Raw genomic sequence first — 13,342 nt, 5'->3', positions numbered from 1 at the left:
AAGCACCAGCTGCCAGCACCCTAAGCTCTGAAATTTCTTCCCTAAACCTCTCCAAACTTTGTCAGTCCTTAAATTCTACATGCATGACTAGTTTTAGGTCATCTGGCCAAACATTTATTTGTGGCTCTGTGTCAAATTTGTATGATAATGCTTGTGTAACACAGTGGCAACACTTTTACTAGAGATACTATATTATGTATGTTATTGTTGTTGTAAAATGCCCTGTACTAAATATCATTGCAAAAGAACGGACCCCTAAAACCTTTTCATAAATGGGATGCTAAAAGATTTAAAAGATAATTACTGTAACCATGAGACCAAAAGAGGAATACTGGAAAATCTCAGCAGATCAACAGCAGCTGTAAGGAGAGAAAAGAACTGACCTTTCGAATCCAGATGACCTTTTGTCAGAGCTGGTCATCTGAACTTGAAATGTCAGCTCTTTTCTCTCCTTACAGATGCTGCCAGACCTGCTGAGGTTTTCCAGCATTTTCCCTTTTGGATTCAGATTCCAGCATCTGCAGGAATTTGTTCTTATTCTGTAACCACGAGCATAGTTTGTGCAGTGTTATTCCCTGAATATCATTTTATTTATTGGTAATCTTGATACAGAATACAGTCGAAAGCAGCACCAGATGGCTAAAGCAGCAACAGCACAGGAAATGGAACCTTCGGCCTCTCAAATTGCAGCTCATGTCGCCTGTCCCCAGGTAAACAATCAAAACTTATTTTACCTTTTGTCCCTGTTATATGGTTTGTTGCAACTTTGTATTCACTTCCCACTGTTAATCTATTGTGGGTAAGTAGGATACCATGTTGGAAGTACTTTCTTGTGTGACTGTATGTACATGTTTGGGTTTTAATCAGAACTCACATGCTGGTCTGAATCCTTCACTCAAAATGTTTTCAGTGATATAGAGATATCCAGAGCGCAGACTCCCAAAACGATTGATGTCCTAGCCAAAGAGATTGGCTTGCATCCATCAGAAGTAGAAGCTTATGGATCGAAGAAAGCAAAGGTCAAATTATCTGTCTTGGACAGGCTGAAGGAACAACCAAATGGAAAATACGCATTGGTTGCTGGGTAGGAACATTTTATTTAATTTTATTACTTGTTGGTACTAAACCTTTGTTTGTATATAAACTCTTCTATAAACTCTTCCTTCGGAATCCCTGTGTAGTGCTATTAAACTATCACTTAAATCTCTCTGGAAAGACTAAAGAGACTGGGATTCTAGTCTCCTGGGAATGAAAAGACTGGAGGGGGCTCTGATAAAGGGCTTTAAAATTATGAAGAGGTTGAATAGGAGAGGAAATTGCGGTTCCCCTAGCTGAAATATTTGACTCATCGATAGTCACGGGTGAGGTGCCTGAAGATTGGAGAGTGGCAAATGTTGTGCCTTTGTTTAAAAGGCTGCAGAGAAAAGCCTGGGAACTACAGGCCAGTGAGTCTCACATATGTGGTGGGTAAATTGTTGGAAGGTATTTTGAGAGACAAGATCTACAGGCATTTAAAGACACAAGTACTGTTTAGGGACAGTCAGCATGGCCTTGAGTGGAAAATCACGCCTCACAAATTTGATTGAGTTTTTTGAAGGTGTAACGAAGAAGGTAGATTAGGGCAGTGTAGTTGATATTGTCTACATGGACTTTAGCAAGGCCTTTGACAAGGTACCGCTTGATAGGTTGTTGCATAAAGTTAAATTTCTTGGGATCCAGGGGGAAGTATTTAATTGGATACAAAATTGGCTTCTTGACAGAAGCCAGAGGATGGATGTAAAGAGTTGTTTTTCAAACTGGAGGCCTGTGACTAGCAGTGTGCCTTAGGGATCAGTGCTGGGTCTGCTGTTATTTGTCATTTATATTAATGATTTGGATAAGAACATAGGAGACATGGTTAGTAAGTTTGCAGATGACACGAAGATTGGTGGCATAGTGGACAGTGAAGAAAGTTATCTCCAATTGCAACAGGACCTTGATCAATTGGGCCAGTGGGCTGACGAATGGCAGATGGAGTTTAATTTAGACAAATGCGAGATGATGCATTTTGGTAGATTGAACCAGGGCAGGACTTAGTTAATGGTAGGGCGTTGGGGAAAGTTACAGAAGAAAGAGATCTAGGAATACATGTTCATAGATCCTTGAAAGTGGAATCACAGGTAGACAGAGTGGTGAAGAAGGCATTCGTCATGCTTGGTTTCATCGGTCAGAACGTTGAATACAGGAATTGGAATGTCTTGTTGAAGTTGTACAAGACATTGGTAAGGCCGCACTTGGAATACTGTGTACAATTCTGGTCATCCTATTATAGTATCATAAAAATCCTACAGTGCAGAAAGAGCCCATTTGGTCCATCGAGTCTGCACCAACCACAATTCCACCCAGGCCTATTCCCCTATCCCTACTTATCTACCCGCTAACCCCTCTAACCTACACATCTTGGGACACTAAGGGGCAATCTTAGCATGGCCAGTCAACCTAACCCACACATCTTTGGATAGAAAGGATATTATTAAACCAGAAAGAGTGCAGAAAAGATTTACTAGAATGCTACTGGGACTTGATGGATTGAGTTATAAGGAGAGGCTGGATAGACTGGGAGTTTTTCCTCTGGAGCATAGGAGGCTAAGAGGTGATCTTATAGAGGTCTATAAAATAATGAGGGGCATAGATCAGCTAGATAGTCAATTCTTTTCCCAAAGGTAGAGGAATTTAAAACTAGAGGGCATAGGTTTCAGCTGAGAGGGGAGAGATACAAAAGTGTCCAGAGGGATAGTTTTTTTTCACACAGAGGGTGGTGAGTGTCTGAAACAAGCTGCCAGAGATAGTAGTAGAGGCAGGTACAATTTTATCTTTTAAAAACCATTTAGATAGTTAGATGGGTACGATGGGTATAGAGGGATATGGGCCAGATTGGGATTTGGCTCATATGCGGGCAATTGGGATTAGCTTAGGGTTTTAAAAAAAGGTGTAGGGTATCCAAATTGGGCCAAAGGGCCTGTTTCCATGCTGTAAACCTCTATGACTCTACGAGTGATGTAGATTAGATGTAGGTGACTCCTAAGCTAGGGTCCATTTCTGTGAGAGAGTCGCTAATAAATCCACTAAGGAGGGAAACACGTAGAACTTGCTCCTAACATGATAAATAGCATAAATTTATAGAAGGAAAGTTAGGTTAAGTATATGTGGGAGAAAAAAATGGGAAATAATGCTGATAAGGTCAATGAAGTAATGTGGGAGGAAGCTCATGTAGAACATAAGCACAAGCATGCGTCACTTGGGCCAAATGGCTGTTTCTGTGGTATCAATGCTATGTCAAATGGATTGTCGCTTTTCTTAACCAGCAAACGATAACCATTAGTCATTTGCCTTAACATCAGTTTCCAGACCACAGCATTATTAAGTGCTCTATTTATTGCAAGCAGCTGCGCTTGCTCACTTGCACACCGCACACCCCTCTAAATGATCTGGAGCTACAGTGTGTACTGACTGCAGTTTAAGTCACATTGCAAGTTAAAGCGAACAGAAGGTCACAACACTGAAGGAACATTGTTATATAATAGAATATGAAAATACAACAACAACCTGTTTTTAACTGGAAACTAGATTTACTGAAATGCCTTACTAAAACTTCCCATAGTGTTTCACAGGAACATTATAAAAACAAAATTTGATACCTAGCCAAATAAGAGGTGGGATTTAAGGAGTGTCTTAAAGACAGAGAGAGAAGTAAAGAGATTTAGGGAGATAATTTCAGAGTTTAGGGACATGAGAGCTTAAGGCATAGCCACCAATGGTGGAGTGATTAAAATGGGGGTGCTCAGGTCAGAATTAGTTAAGCGCAAATATCACGGAGCTTTGTGGAGGCTTGAGGCACGATTGTTATAGAGCAGGAGAAGGACATTCAGCCCATAATATCTTCATTGCCTCCGAATGAGAAATTTGCCTAGTGTTGTTCCCCCAAATACTTCCTTTTCAGAAATTAGTCTATAATTCGCTTTTGAAAGCTTTGATTGAATCTGTCTTCACCACGTTCTCAGGCAGCTCATTCCAGACCCCAGTCACTTATTGTGTGAAACAGTTTTCTGTCAAGTTGCTTTTACTTCTTTTACCAATTTCTTTAAATCTGTACTCATTTGTTCTTGGTCCTTTCAGGACTGGGGATAGTTTCTCCCTATTTAGTCCAGATGCCTCATGTATTACACTGCTTCTGTACTGCTCTGAAGCATCTACCAAGATTTGGTGATCAAGTATCTGGAGTGCTTTCTTGTTTATTTCTCCCTCTTGGTCTCTGTTGTGTTTGAATGCTCTTTCCAGGAATTAATAGTTGCAACCTGCTGGATTCACCCCCTTTTTTGCTTCTGACTAAGAATCACGTAACATGTTACATTGGTGCTGCATAACTGCACCTTTGATTGCCCTACTTTAAGGGCGTTCAAATGGTCAGTGGATAGGCATATGGATAACATTGGAATAGTCTAGGTTAGAGGGTCATTAGATTGGTTCCACTGGTTGGCGCAACACCGAGGGCCAAAGGGCCTGTACTGCGCTGTAATGTTCTATGTTCTAATTGTTTTCTCTTGCAACTGAAGTGGAGGAGTCATTAGGAAGAAGCACAGAAGTGACCTCACCAGATGTCTTGCACATGGACTTTGGATGCTATAGTTTCTTAACTTGCAATGTAATTGTAACCATTCCCTAATATATTCTTTGCAGAATTACACCAACTCCTTTCGGGGAGGGGAAGAGTGCTGTGACAATTGGATTGGTTCAAGCACTAGCTGCCCACCTGGGTGTTAATTCCTTTGCTTGTGTGAGACAACCATCTCAGGGACCAACATTCGGTGTTAAAGGTAACCAGATCAAATACATCTTCTCTAATACATTGAAACATTAATCTGATTTATAGAACAAACAACACGGAATTGTTCACTCATCAGATCAGCATGAGTGGATCAAATGCAAATAAAACTGTGCAGCAGCAGTTTCTTCAGTTGGTTCTTAGTATGTGAAGAATATTGCTTTTGTAGATACTATATTGTGGTTCTACTGGTTCATCAATACATTTGCACTCTTTCCTCTTTTGAAAATAAATCAAATTGATGCTCAGGATCTCAGCACTGTCCAGATTGGTTTAGTTGTAAATCTTCTGTTTGTTATGCACCCTCAGAGTCTGAAAGTTGTGGACTAAAGCCCCATTCCAGAGACTTGAATACATAATCCAGATTGATACACTCTGCAGATCTGAAGGAATGCTGAAATGTTAGAAGTGCCATCTTTTTGATGAGTTGTTAAACTGAAACCCAACTTACCCCTTCAGATGGACTTAAAAGATCCCATGCATTATTTAAAAGGATCAGTGACGTTCTCCCTGTTATTTTGGCCAATATTTATCCTTTAAACAACATCACAAAAAGAGATCTTGTTTATTTCTTTGCTATTTGTGAGAACTTACTATACTGAAATTGGCTGCTGCATTTCCTATATTAGGACAAGGTGTTGGAGAGAACACTTTCATGAGCCACTGTAGCAGTTTAACATATGTTATTAAGGCAGTCAAGAGTCAGCAGTGATGGTGGGCGGCTGGTATCACCTGTAGGCCATATTGGGTAAAGTCAGTCAGTTGCTTTCCCAAAAGACATTAGTGAACCAGTGGGTTTTTAGGACGTTGTGATAACGTCAGGGTAATTTTTGTCCTTACCATCTTTTTATTTCCAGATTTAAAAGAAAATAAATCCAAATTACCATTTGTGGTATTTTCTGTGAATCATTAATCCAGTAATGTAGCTAACCAATTCAGTGACGTGTAAATATTGTTGAGCAGATGGGAATCTGTATTTATTGTGTGTGACCAAAATGATGATTGTCCTCAAACAGGTGGAGCTGCAGGAGGTGGATATGCTCAGGTCATTCCGATGGAAGAGGTAAGAGAACAGAAATGTAATGCATGGGTTGGAATCATCCTTTACCCACAAAATGGAATCCTGAACATCAAATGGATTTGTAAATATTACATAGCATTTACAATGCAGAAAGAGGTGATGTGATGCAATTATACTGATCTGTACTGTTGGTTGTCTGCCACCTTTTATTTCATCTCATCCTATCAGTAGCTCATTCTACTCCTTTTCCCCTCATTTATCCAGCTTATTCTTAAAGCACTTATGTTATGTTATCAAATACTCCACGTGGTAGCAAGTTCTACATTGCCATCATTTGCCAAATTTCTCCTGAATTTCTTGTTGAATTCATCAATGCACCCTTTCCTGTTTGTGTTCCTAAGTCTTAGTTTTGCAGTTGCTTGAAGTCGATGAGTGACCTAACACAATGCAGAGACAAACAGCCAAGTGAAAAATTAAACCTGATTTGAAGCAAGTTTTAACATCTTATTTCGGTCCTTTTCATAATATTTCTGTAATGACTTTTACTCAGTTTTTTTATATTGCAGTTTAACCTTCATCTAACCGGGGACATTCATGCCATTACAGCAGCCAATAACTTGTTGGCAGCTGCTATTGATGCTAGAATTTTGCACGAAGGTACTCAATCAGATAAGGTGAGCTGGGAAATTGGTGGACACTTATCAATCTGAAAGACGCATAGTTTTGTTTGAAGGGGTACTGGAGGTTCTCAATTTCTTAACTTCTCTGGAGGTTCATAACTTGTTGTTGTTCTTTTTCTACTTCATTCCCGTTCCATTGCCCAGTATGAGTCTTGGCTCATTGGTTACACATTTGCCTCTGAGTCATAAGGTTGCTGTTTTAAATCTCAAGCAAACCAATTTAATGCAGAGCTGAGAAAGTGCTTCATTATCAGAGGTGCTGTCTTTCAGATGAGCGGTGTCATTGCTGATGACACCAAGATAAGGGGAACGGCAAATTGTGTGGAGGGTGTGGAGAGTCTGCAGAAGGATCTAGATAGGCTGGGCGAATGGGCCAGGAAATGGCAAATGGAATTTAATGTTGGCAAGTGTGAGGTGGTCCACTTTGGTAGGAAGAATGGTAGGAAGGACTATTACTTACGTGGCGAAAAACTGCAGCAGGCGACGGTGCAGAGGGACCTCGGGGTCCTTGTGCATGAGTTGCAAAAACCCAGCTTGCAGGTGCAGCAGGTGGTCAGGAAGGCGAATGGGATGCTGGCCTTCATAGCGAGGGGGATTGAATATAAAAGTAGGGAGGTCTTGCTGCAGCTGTATAGGGCATTGGTGAGGCCGCAGCTGGAGTACTGTGTGCAGTTTTGGGCACCGCACCTGTGCAAAGATATTTTGGCCTTGGAGGGAGTGCAGAGGAGGTTTACTAGGCTGATAGCGGAGTTGAGGGGGTTGATCTATGAGGAGAGGCTGAATAAACTGGGCTTGTACTCGTTAGAGTTTAGAAGAATGAGGGGAGATCTCATTGAGACTTATAAGATGATGAATGGGATGGATAGGATAGAGGTGGAGAGACTCTTCCCACTCAGAAGGGACAGTAGGACTAGGGGGCACAGCCTCAAGATAAAAGGGGGGCGGTTTAGAACGGAGTTGAGGAGGAACTTCTTCACTCAAAGGGTGGTGAATCTCTGGAATTCTCTGCCCATTGAAGTGGTGGAGGCTGCCTCGCTAAATATTTTTAAGACGCGGGTTGATGGGTTTTTGATAAGAGAGGGGATTAAGGGTTATGGGGAGAAAGTGGGAAAGTGGAACTGAGCAGCGACAGATCAGCCATGATCTTATTGAATGGCGGGGCAGGCTCGAAGGGCTAGATGGCCTACTCCTGCTCCTATTTCTTATGTTCTTAAACCGAGATCTCATCTGCCCTGTCAGGTAGATGTAAAGGATCCCATTGTGCCATCCAAAGACAGAGGGAAGTCCTCCTGTTTTCTGACCAATATTAATCCCTCAACCATTATCACAGATGAACAGATGTGTATAATGTTGTTGTTTGTGGGAGTGTGCTGTGCACAAATAGTTGCCTACGTCACAATAGTGGTTATAGTTCAGAAATGTTTTGTTAACTGTAAAATGCTTTGGAACATCCTGAAGTTGTGAAATGTAGGAACTTTTCTTTCTTTGATCAGCAATTTAGTTTTCACTGGATATTTAAGAGTTGGCATTGTGAACCTGAATGATGTAAGTTGAGACGATGAAATCATTGAGACTTAGAGATGAAAATGTTAATTCCTGTCTTTTTTTTCCCTCAGGCTTTGTATAATCGTTTGGTTCCCGTTATAAATGGGGAGCGAAACTTTTCTCCCATCCAGCTTGCCAGGCTATCAGTAAGTAAAATATTTTTATTTTCATTCAACCCCAACCCCACGCACCCTAGTTTTTAATTTTATATTTTCTCTCCTTCAAACTGCCACTTGATATGATCCCAGACATCAAAGGAAGTTGGCTAAGTTTGTATTCCTTTGAATATAGAAGATTATGGGGTGATCGAATTGAAGTGTTCCAGGGCAAAAGTGGAAATCTAGAACCTTTCTCCCAAAAGGCGGATGATGTTGGGGATTAATTGATAATTTCAAGACAGAGGCTTCTGATGAAGAAGCGACACTGCCACATCCGAGGTTGAATTTTGTTTAGATATCCACCCATTGGATTAAAAAATTGAGACTGGGTGGGGAAAGGCCTTTAAGTGGCCACTTAAGGGCATTATTTGGTACAAGGGTAGTCTTCCTGTCTGCCTTGGCATAAATTTGTCGTCAGGTTGGGGTGGGTAGGATCCTGAAGGGAATACCTTCCAAGCTTCTCAAGCCTGTCCTCACAACTGAAGTCCCACATCCCTGAAAGCTTTCAGTATATCTTCTCTGCACCCTCTTCAAAGCCTTGGCATCCTTCAACTGTGATGCCCAGGATTGGATGCACTATGCCTACCAAGACCTAACCAGTAATTTATAAAGGTTTAGCATGACTTGTTCATTGACGCCTATTCACAGATCTCTCTGTCCATTGACAACAACGTAGACTCATTGAAGATTAGGTGCCATCCTAAGCAGCATAGCTGTTGCAACCTTCACTATATTTTAAAGGAGAAAGTGGCAGAGAAGTTTAAGGAAGGGAATGGCAGAGCTTAGGACCTAAACAGCTGAATGCCAGGCCAACTGTGATAGAATGGTGAATGCACAAAAGGTCAAAATTGAAGGAGTGACAATGTCTCAAGTGTTATAGGCCTGGAGGAGATCACAGAACTATTATCACAATTAGTTATTTATCATAACTGGTGTTTGGCTGAAAAGAAGAGTAATGCGTTTGCATTCTGGCTCCAATAAACATATCCCCATGAATTTTGACAAATACACCTTAAAGTTTTCTTATTTATTCATCACAAGTAGGCTTACGTTAACACTTCAATGACGTTAACATATTTGTTCTCAGCAACCTTGATCACTACTTTCAAGTTTGGGCTTCTCTCAATGTCTTTTGCAGACTGATAGCAACTTACTCAGAAGCCTGTTGACAGGCCCCACTTGTCTTTGGAGAGTTGAAAATATTCCAACAGTAAATGGAGTGCACAAATTGAAGTACTGATCTGATTTGTTAAGATGAGCTGATTCACAGAAGCAATGGTACAGACACAAATACAGTATAGTACATGTGGCAATTTCCAATTCATTCAAACAAGAAGGCTTTTCAACAGAATTTTCCCAAATCCTTCTCCCCAGCGAATATCCTCACCCAAGTATTAATGTTTGAAGTATTATCAAATGTCAGATCATTAGCTACCAATGTTAAGTGGAGCAACATCCTTGCAGATAATCTTTAGCAAACAGAATCTTTTGTGACTTGACTGAACTATCGATAAGCATAAATGCTGTTATGCTAGGATGGGGCATGTACATTGTTCCCATCAAACCAATTATTAACAAGTGGATGGTTATTCGAGCCGGATGCACATTTTTACACAGCGGGTGATAATTCAGGACTAGGCTGATTCGGAATGAAGTGTTTGAGGCCCATTCGGTGACACCCAACAGCTGTGGGTGTTAATGCTTTTAAAAATGTCCTCATTAGTGAGTGTCTTTAATCTGGTCAACTATTTAGAACTTAAAGGAGCAACTTCCAATTTCTTCTTTTTCATTTTTGCATTTGCCAAGCCTGAAATGTGGTATCTGAAGGATACATGTGTGGCTGCAATCAGCAAGAAATCAGTGATTGAATGTCTCTCCTGCTTTTTTCCTGGTGGAGAATAGTCTGGGGTGACCTTGTCCTCAGATTGTAGTGATTTGAAAGGCTGAGAGTCATGTTTGGATTCTTTACAAATCTACAGTAGAGATTGTAGTGCTCTGTAAATTTGCTTTCAGATAATTAGCCTGATTGGCAGCAGCTGTGGAGTGTGTGTTTGTTTGGTACCGATGGATTGGAGGGGGTCACCATAATGATACCTGGGCTAAAAGGATTTAACTATAAAGGCAGATTTTGACAGGAATGGAGGTGAGAAATTAGCCCGTTTATTCTTGCTGCTGGGAAGAAAATGGCAGTCAGTGACACAGAACGTAATGGTGCAATCACAATCTGCCACATCAACGTGTATCATTTTATTCACCGCTAGACAGTGCAAGGGAATTGAATAAGTAAATTCGTAAGTACATAAAAAAACGGATCTTTGCAAAAAAGGTATTAAAATTCCAATGTTTTGTTTTACGTGAATTTGTTTTTATTCTTTGGAATGTAGTTGGTGCTAGCAAGGCCAGCGTTTGTCATTGAAACCAAACTATCCTTTCACTGTATGGCTTGCTAGGCCACTTCCGAGGGCAGTTAATCGAACACATTGCTGTGGATCCGGGGCCACACACAGGCCATGGTAGATTTACTTTCCTAAAGAATATTTGCGTACCAGATGGGTTTTTGCAACAGTCAGTGATAGGTTGATAGTCATTAATTACTGAAACTAACTTTTGGCTTTATTAATTGGAGTCAAATTCCATCCGTTGTCATGGTGGGATTTAAACCCATGTCTCCTGAGCATTACCCTGGGTCCCTGGATTACTAGTGACATGACCACTATGCCATTATTTCCCCTTGGAATAATTCCCATGAAGGGGTTGTTAATCAGATTTTAGTGGTTTGGAAAAGGAAGTCATTTTTGGATTCTTTTCAAACCTGTAGTAGAGATTGTAGTGTTTGTAAATTTTCTTTCAGATAAGTAGTCTGAATGGCAGCAAACACTCTGAAGTGCGTGTTAGTTTAATGCCAGTGGATTAAACTGAATTGGTTTTCCTAGGAAAGATACATTGCTCTTGTGAGGGGCATAGCACAGATTCACCACGATGATACCTGGACTGAAAAAGATTAAATTGAGGGCTGGGTGCAGAGTTTGTACTTGTATTCTTCTGAGTATAGAACTTAAAGGGTGATTGAATGGTGTTTTGGATAATCAAAACTGATAAAGTAGGGAGGGAAACTGTCATGTAATGGAGAAGGGGACGTAATCTATAGTGCGAAGCCACTTGGGGTGATATCCAGAAGCCCTTCTTTAGGCAAAGGAAATCCAGAGCACTCAGTTCCAAAAAGTCTAGGTCAGTTCAAAACCTGAGACTGGTAGATTCTTGTTCAGCATGGATGTTAAAAGATTTGGAACCAAGATGAGTAAATGGAGTTGTATACAGACTATGCAAGGTCTGGTTGAACCATGGAACAGACTTGAGGGATTGAATGGTGTTCTGTTCTTGCTCTACAAATGCGCTGTGGTGTTGTATGGCCCATCAGATTTGACTTGTCCTGCACACTTACATACAAAAATAAACTGTATTTGTCTATTTAAACACTATCTAAACAATCTATTCCATTTGCTCTGTGGTGGGGCATGAGTTGATTTCATATTACTACACTGTCTGATTCCTTGTTGTGAGGTTGATTTTCTGTTTTGATCAAGTGGGCTCTGTAGAAAGAATAAATGGCTAATCATGGTAAAACGCTAACCTGTAGCAACTACCCAAGTCGCAACTTTTTGTGCCTTTTTCCACTGCAGCGACTGGGGATCCAGAAAAAGACCCCTGACACACTGACACCCGAAGAAGTTTCGAAATTTGCTCGTTTGGATATTGATCCATCTACAATTACCTGGCAACGAGGTGAGAGCTTTTTTTAAAAAAAATCATTTAATGTTATGTTTTGTTAAGATTGGTGCAAAGGGAAAGGTAATCACCTTGTGTGAAATTGTTTACATGCTTTAACCTCAAAGGAGGAATTTGTGAATAAGCTGATTCAATGTTGAGTGACTTCAATTCCAGGGACTTTCAACCTTCCACTTGTATGAATGGGAGAAGAGCAAGAACATGCATTCATGATCACAAGACAATCCAAGTTGCTTTACAACCATTGAAGTACTTTAACTGTAATCACTGTAGTAATGTAAGAAATGTGGCAGCCAATTTGCACAGCATGGTAACACAAACAACAATGTGGCATCAACCAGATAGATCATCTCTTTTAGTGGTGCTGCTTGAGGGATGAACGTTTACCAATGAATAGTGGTGTGCACTGAATTTTCTCTTCCCTTTGACCTACCCTGTCTTCTCTCTGCCCTGCTCTCTCCTCTCCACTCTGACCTGCTTTGTCCTGCCAAGTCGGTTCTTCAGCCTGTCCACTTTTGCCCTCATAGCCCCCTGCGGGCGTCCCCATCACACCCTTGATCGTCTTCCTCTCTTGCCTCCCCTGATTCTTGCTGCCCCTCTCCCACCTCTCCCCTTGTCTTTGTAACTTGAGAGATTATTTATAATGATTTGTATTCACTTTGTTTTCCCAGTGGTTGATACAAATGATCGTTTCTTGCGTAAAATGACGATTGGGTTGTCAAATACGGAGAAGGGATTTATCAGAGAGGTACGGACTGTTTTGTGCACAGCCATATTTTATAGTGATGAGCTGCAGTGACGTTCATTTGCGACACTTAGAAATAACCTCCTATTCAGTGGAGCTGATTGATGTAGTTCAAATTAGGACAATGGACATTGAACCACTGGGGCTGTATGACATCAGGCTGGCACCTTGTGCAAGTGCCCTTCTTTGGTGATGCCTCCAGCAGTGTTACTGATTCAAATTTCCTGTCTTAAAGTCTAACCTATCTGAACGTTGTTAGTAAGGGACCAATGTCACTGGCTGAGAGTCCTCTGCTCCTTGCCTAATACTGCGACAGTGATGGGGGCATCATATTGTCAGCTTGTTCCGTCTTGCATGCGTTGAGCACCGGCACTCAACATTGAACTTGCCCTCATTGGCTGCGGTGCACTAACAGAGCTTCGGGAAGAACCAATACATAAGATAAGCAGTGATTACTTGTGGCTCTTTCTCAAAGCTTTTGATAAACGCTTTATCTCAGGCACACAGATAAGCACCTTTAAAAAAAGTTGCAAGAGACTTGGCAGA

General features: G+C 41.0%; 1 protein-coding gene across 1 annotated transcript in view; it reads left to right on the top strand.

Moving 5' to 3' along the window:
* The window catches only part of mthfd1l (methylenetetrahydrofolate dehydrogenase (NADP+ dependent) 1 like), a 147,579-nt gene that overhangs the window by 37,058 nt on the left and 97,179 nt on the right, over positions 1 to 13,342 (top strand). The window contains exons 10-17 of the mRNA XM_080200111.1: positions 613 to 710; positions 911 to 1,084; positions 4,717 to 4,853; positions 5,878 to 5,924; positions 6,449 to 6,556; positions 8,179 to 8,253; positions 11,946 to 12,048; positions 12,723 to 12,799. Coding sequence (XP_080056237.1) covers positions 613 to 710; positions 911 to 1,084; positions 4,717 to 4,853; positions 5,878 to 5,924; positions 6,449 to 6,556; positions 8,179 to 8,253; positions 11,946 to 12,048; positions 12,723 to 12,799 — 819 coding nt within the window. The remainder of the gene's footprint in view (positions 1 to 612; positions 711 to 910; positions 1,085 to 4,716; positions 4,854 to 5,877; positions 5,925 to 6,448; positions 6,557 to 8,178; positions 8,254 to 11,945; positions 12,049 to 12,722; positions 12,800 to 13,342) is intronic.

The sequence above is a fragment of the Carcharhinus amblyrhynchos genome, chromosome 12 (genome assembly GCF_965287045.1).
Source record: "Carcharhinus amblyrhynchos chromosome 12, sCarAmb.v2.hapA, whole genome shotgun sequence".
Taxonomy (NCBI): Eukaryota; Metazoa; Chordata; class Chondrichthyes; order Carcharhiniformes; family Carcharhinidae; genus Carcharhinus; species Carcharhinus amblyrhynchos.
This window is presented reverse-complemented; position numbering and strand designations above follow the sequence as displayed.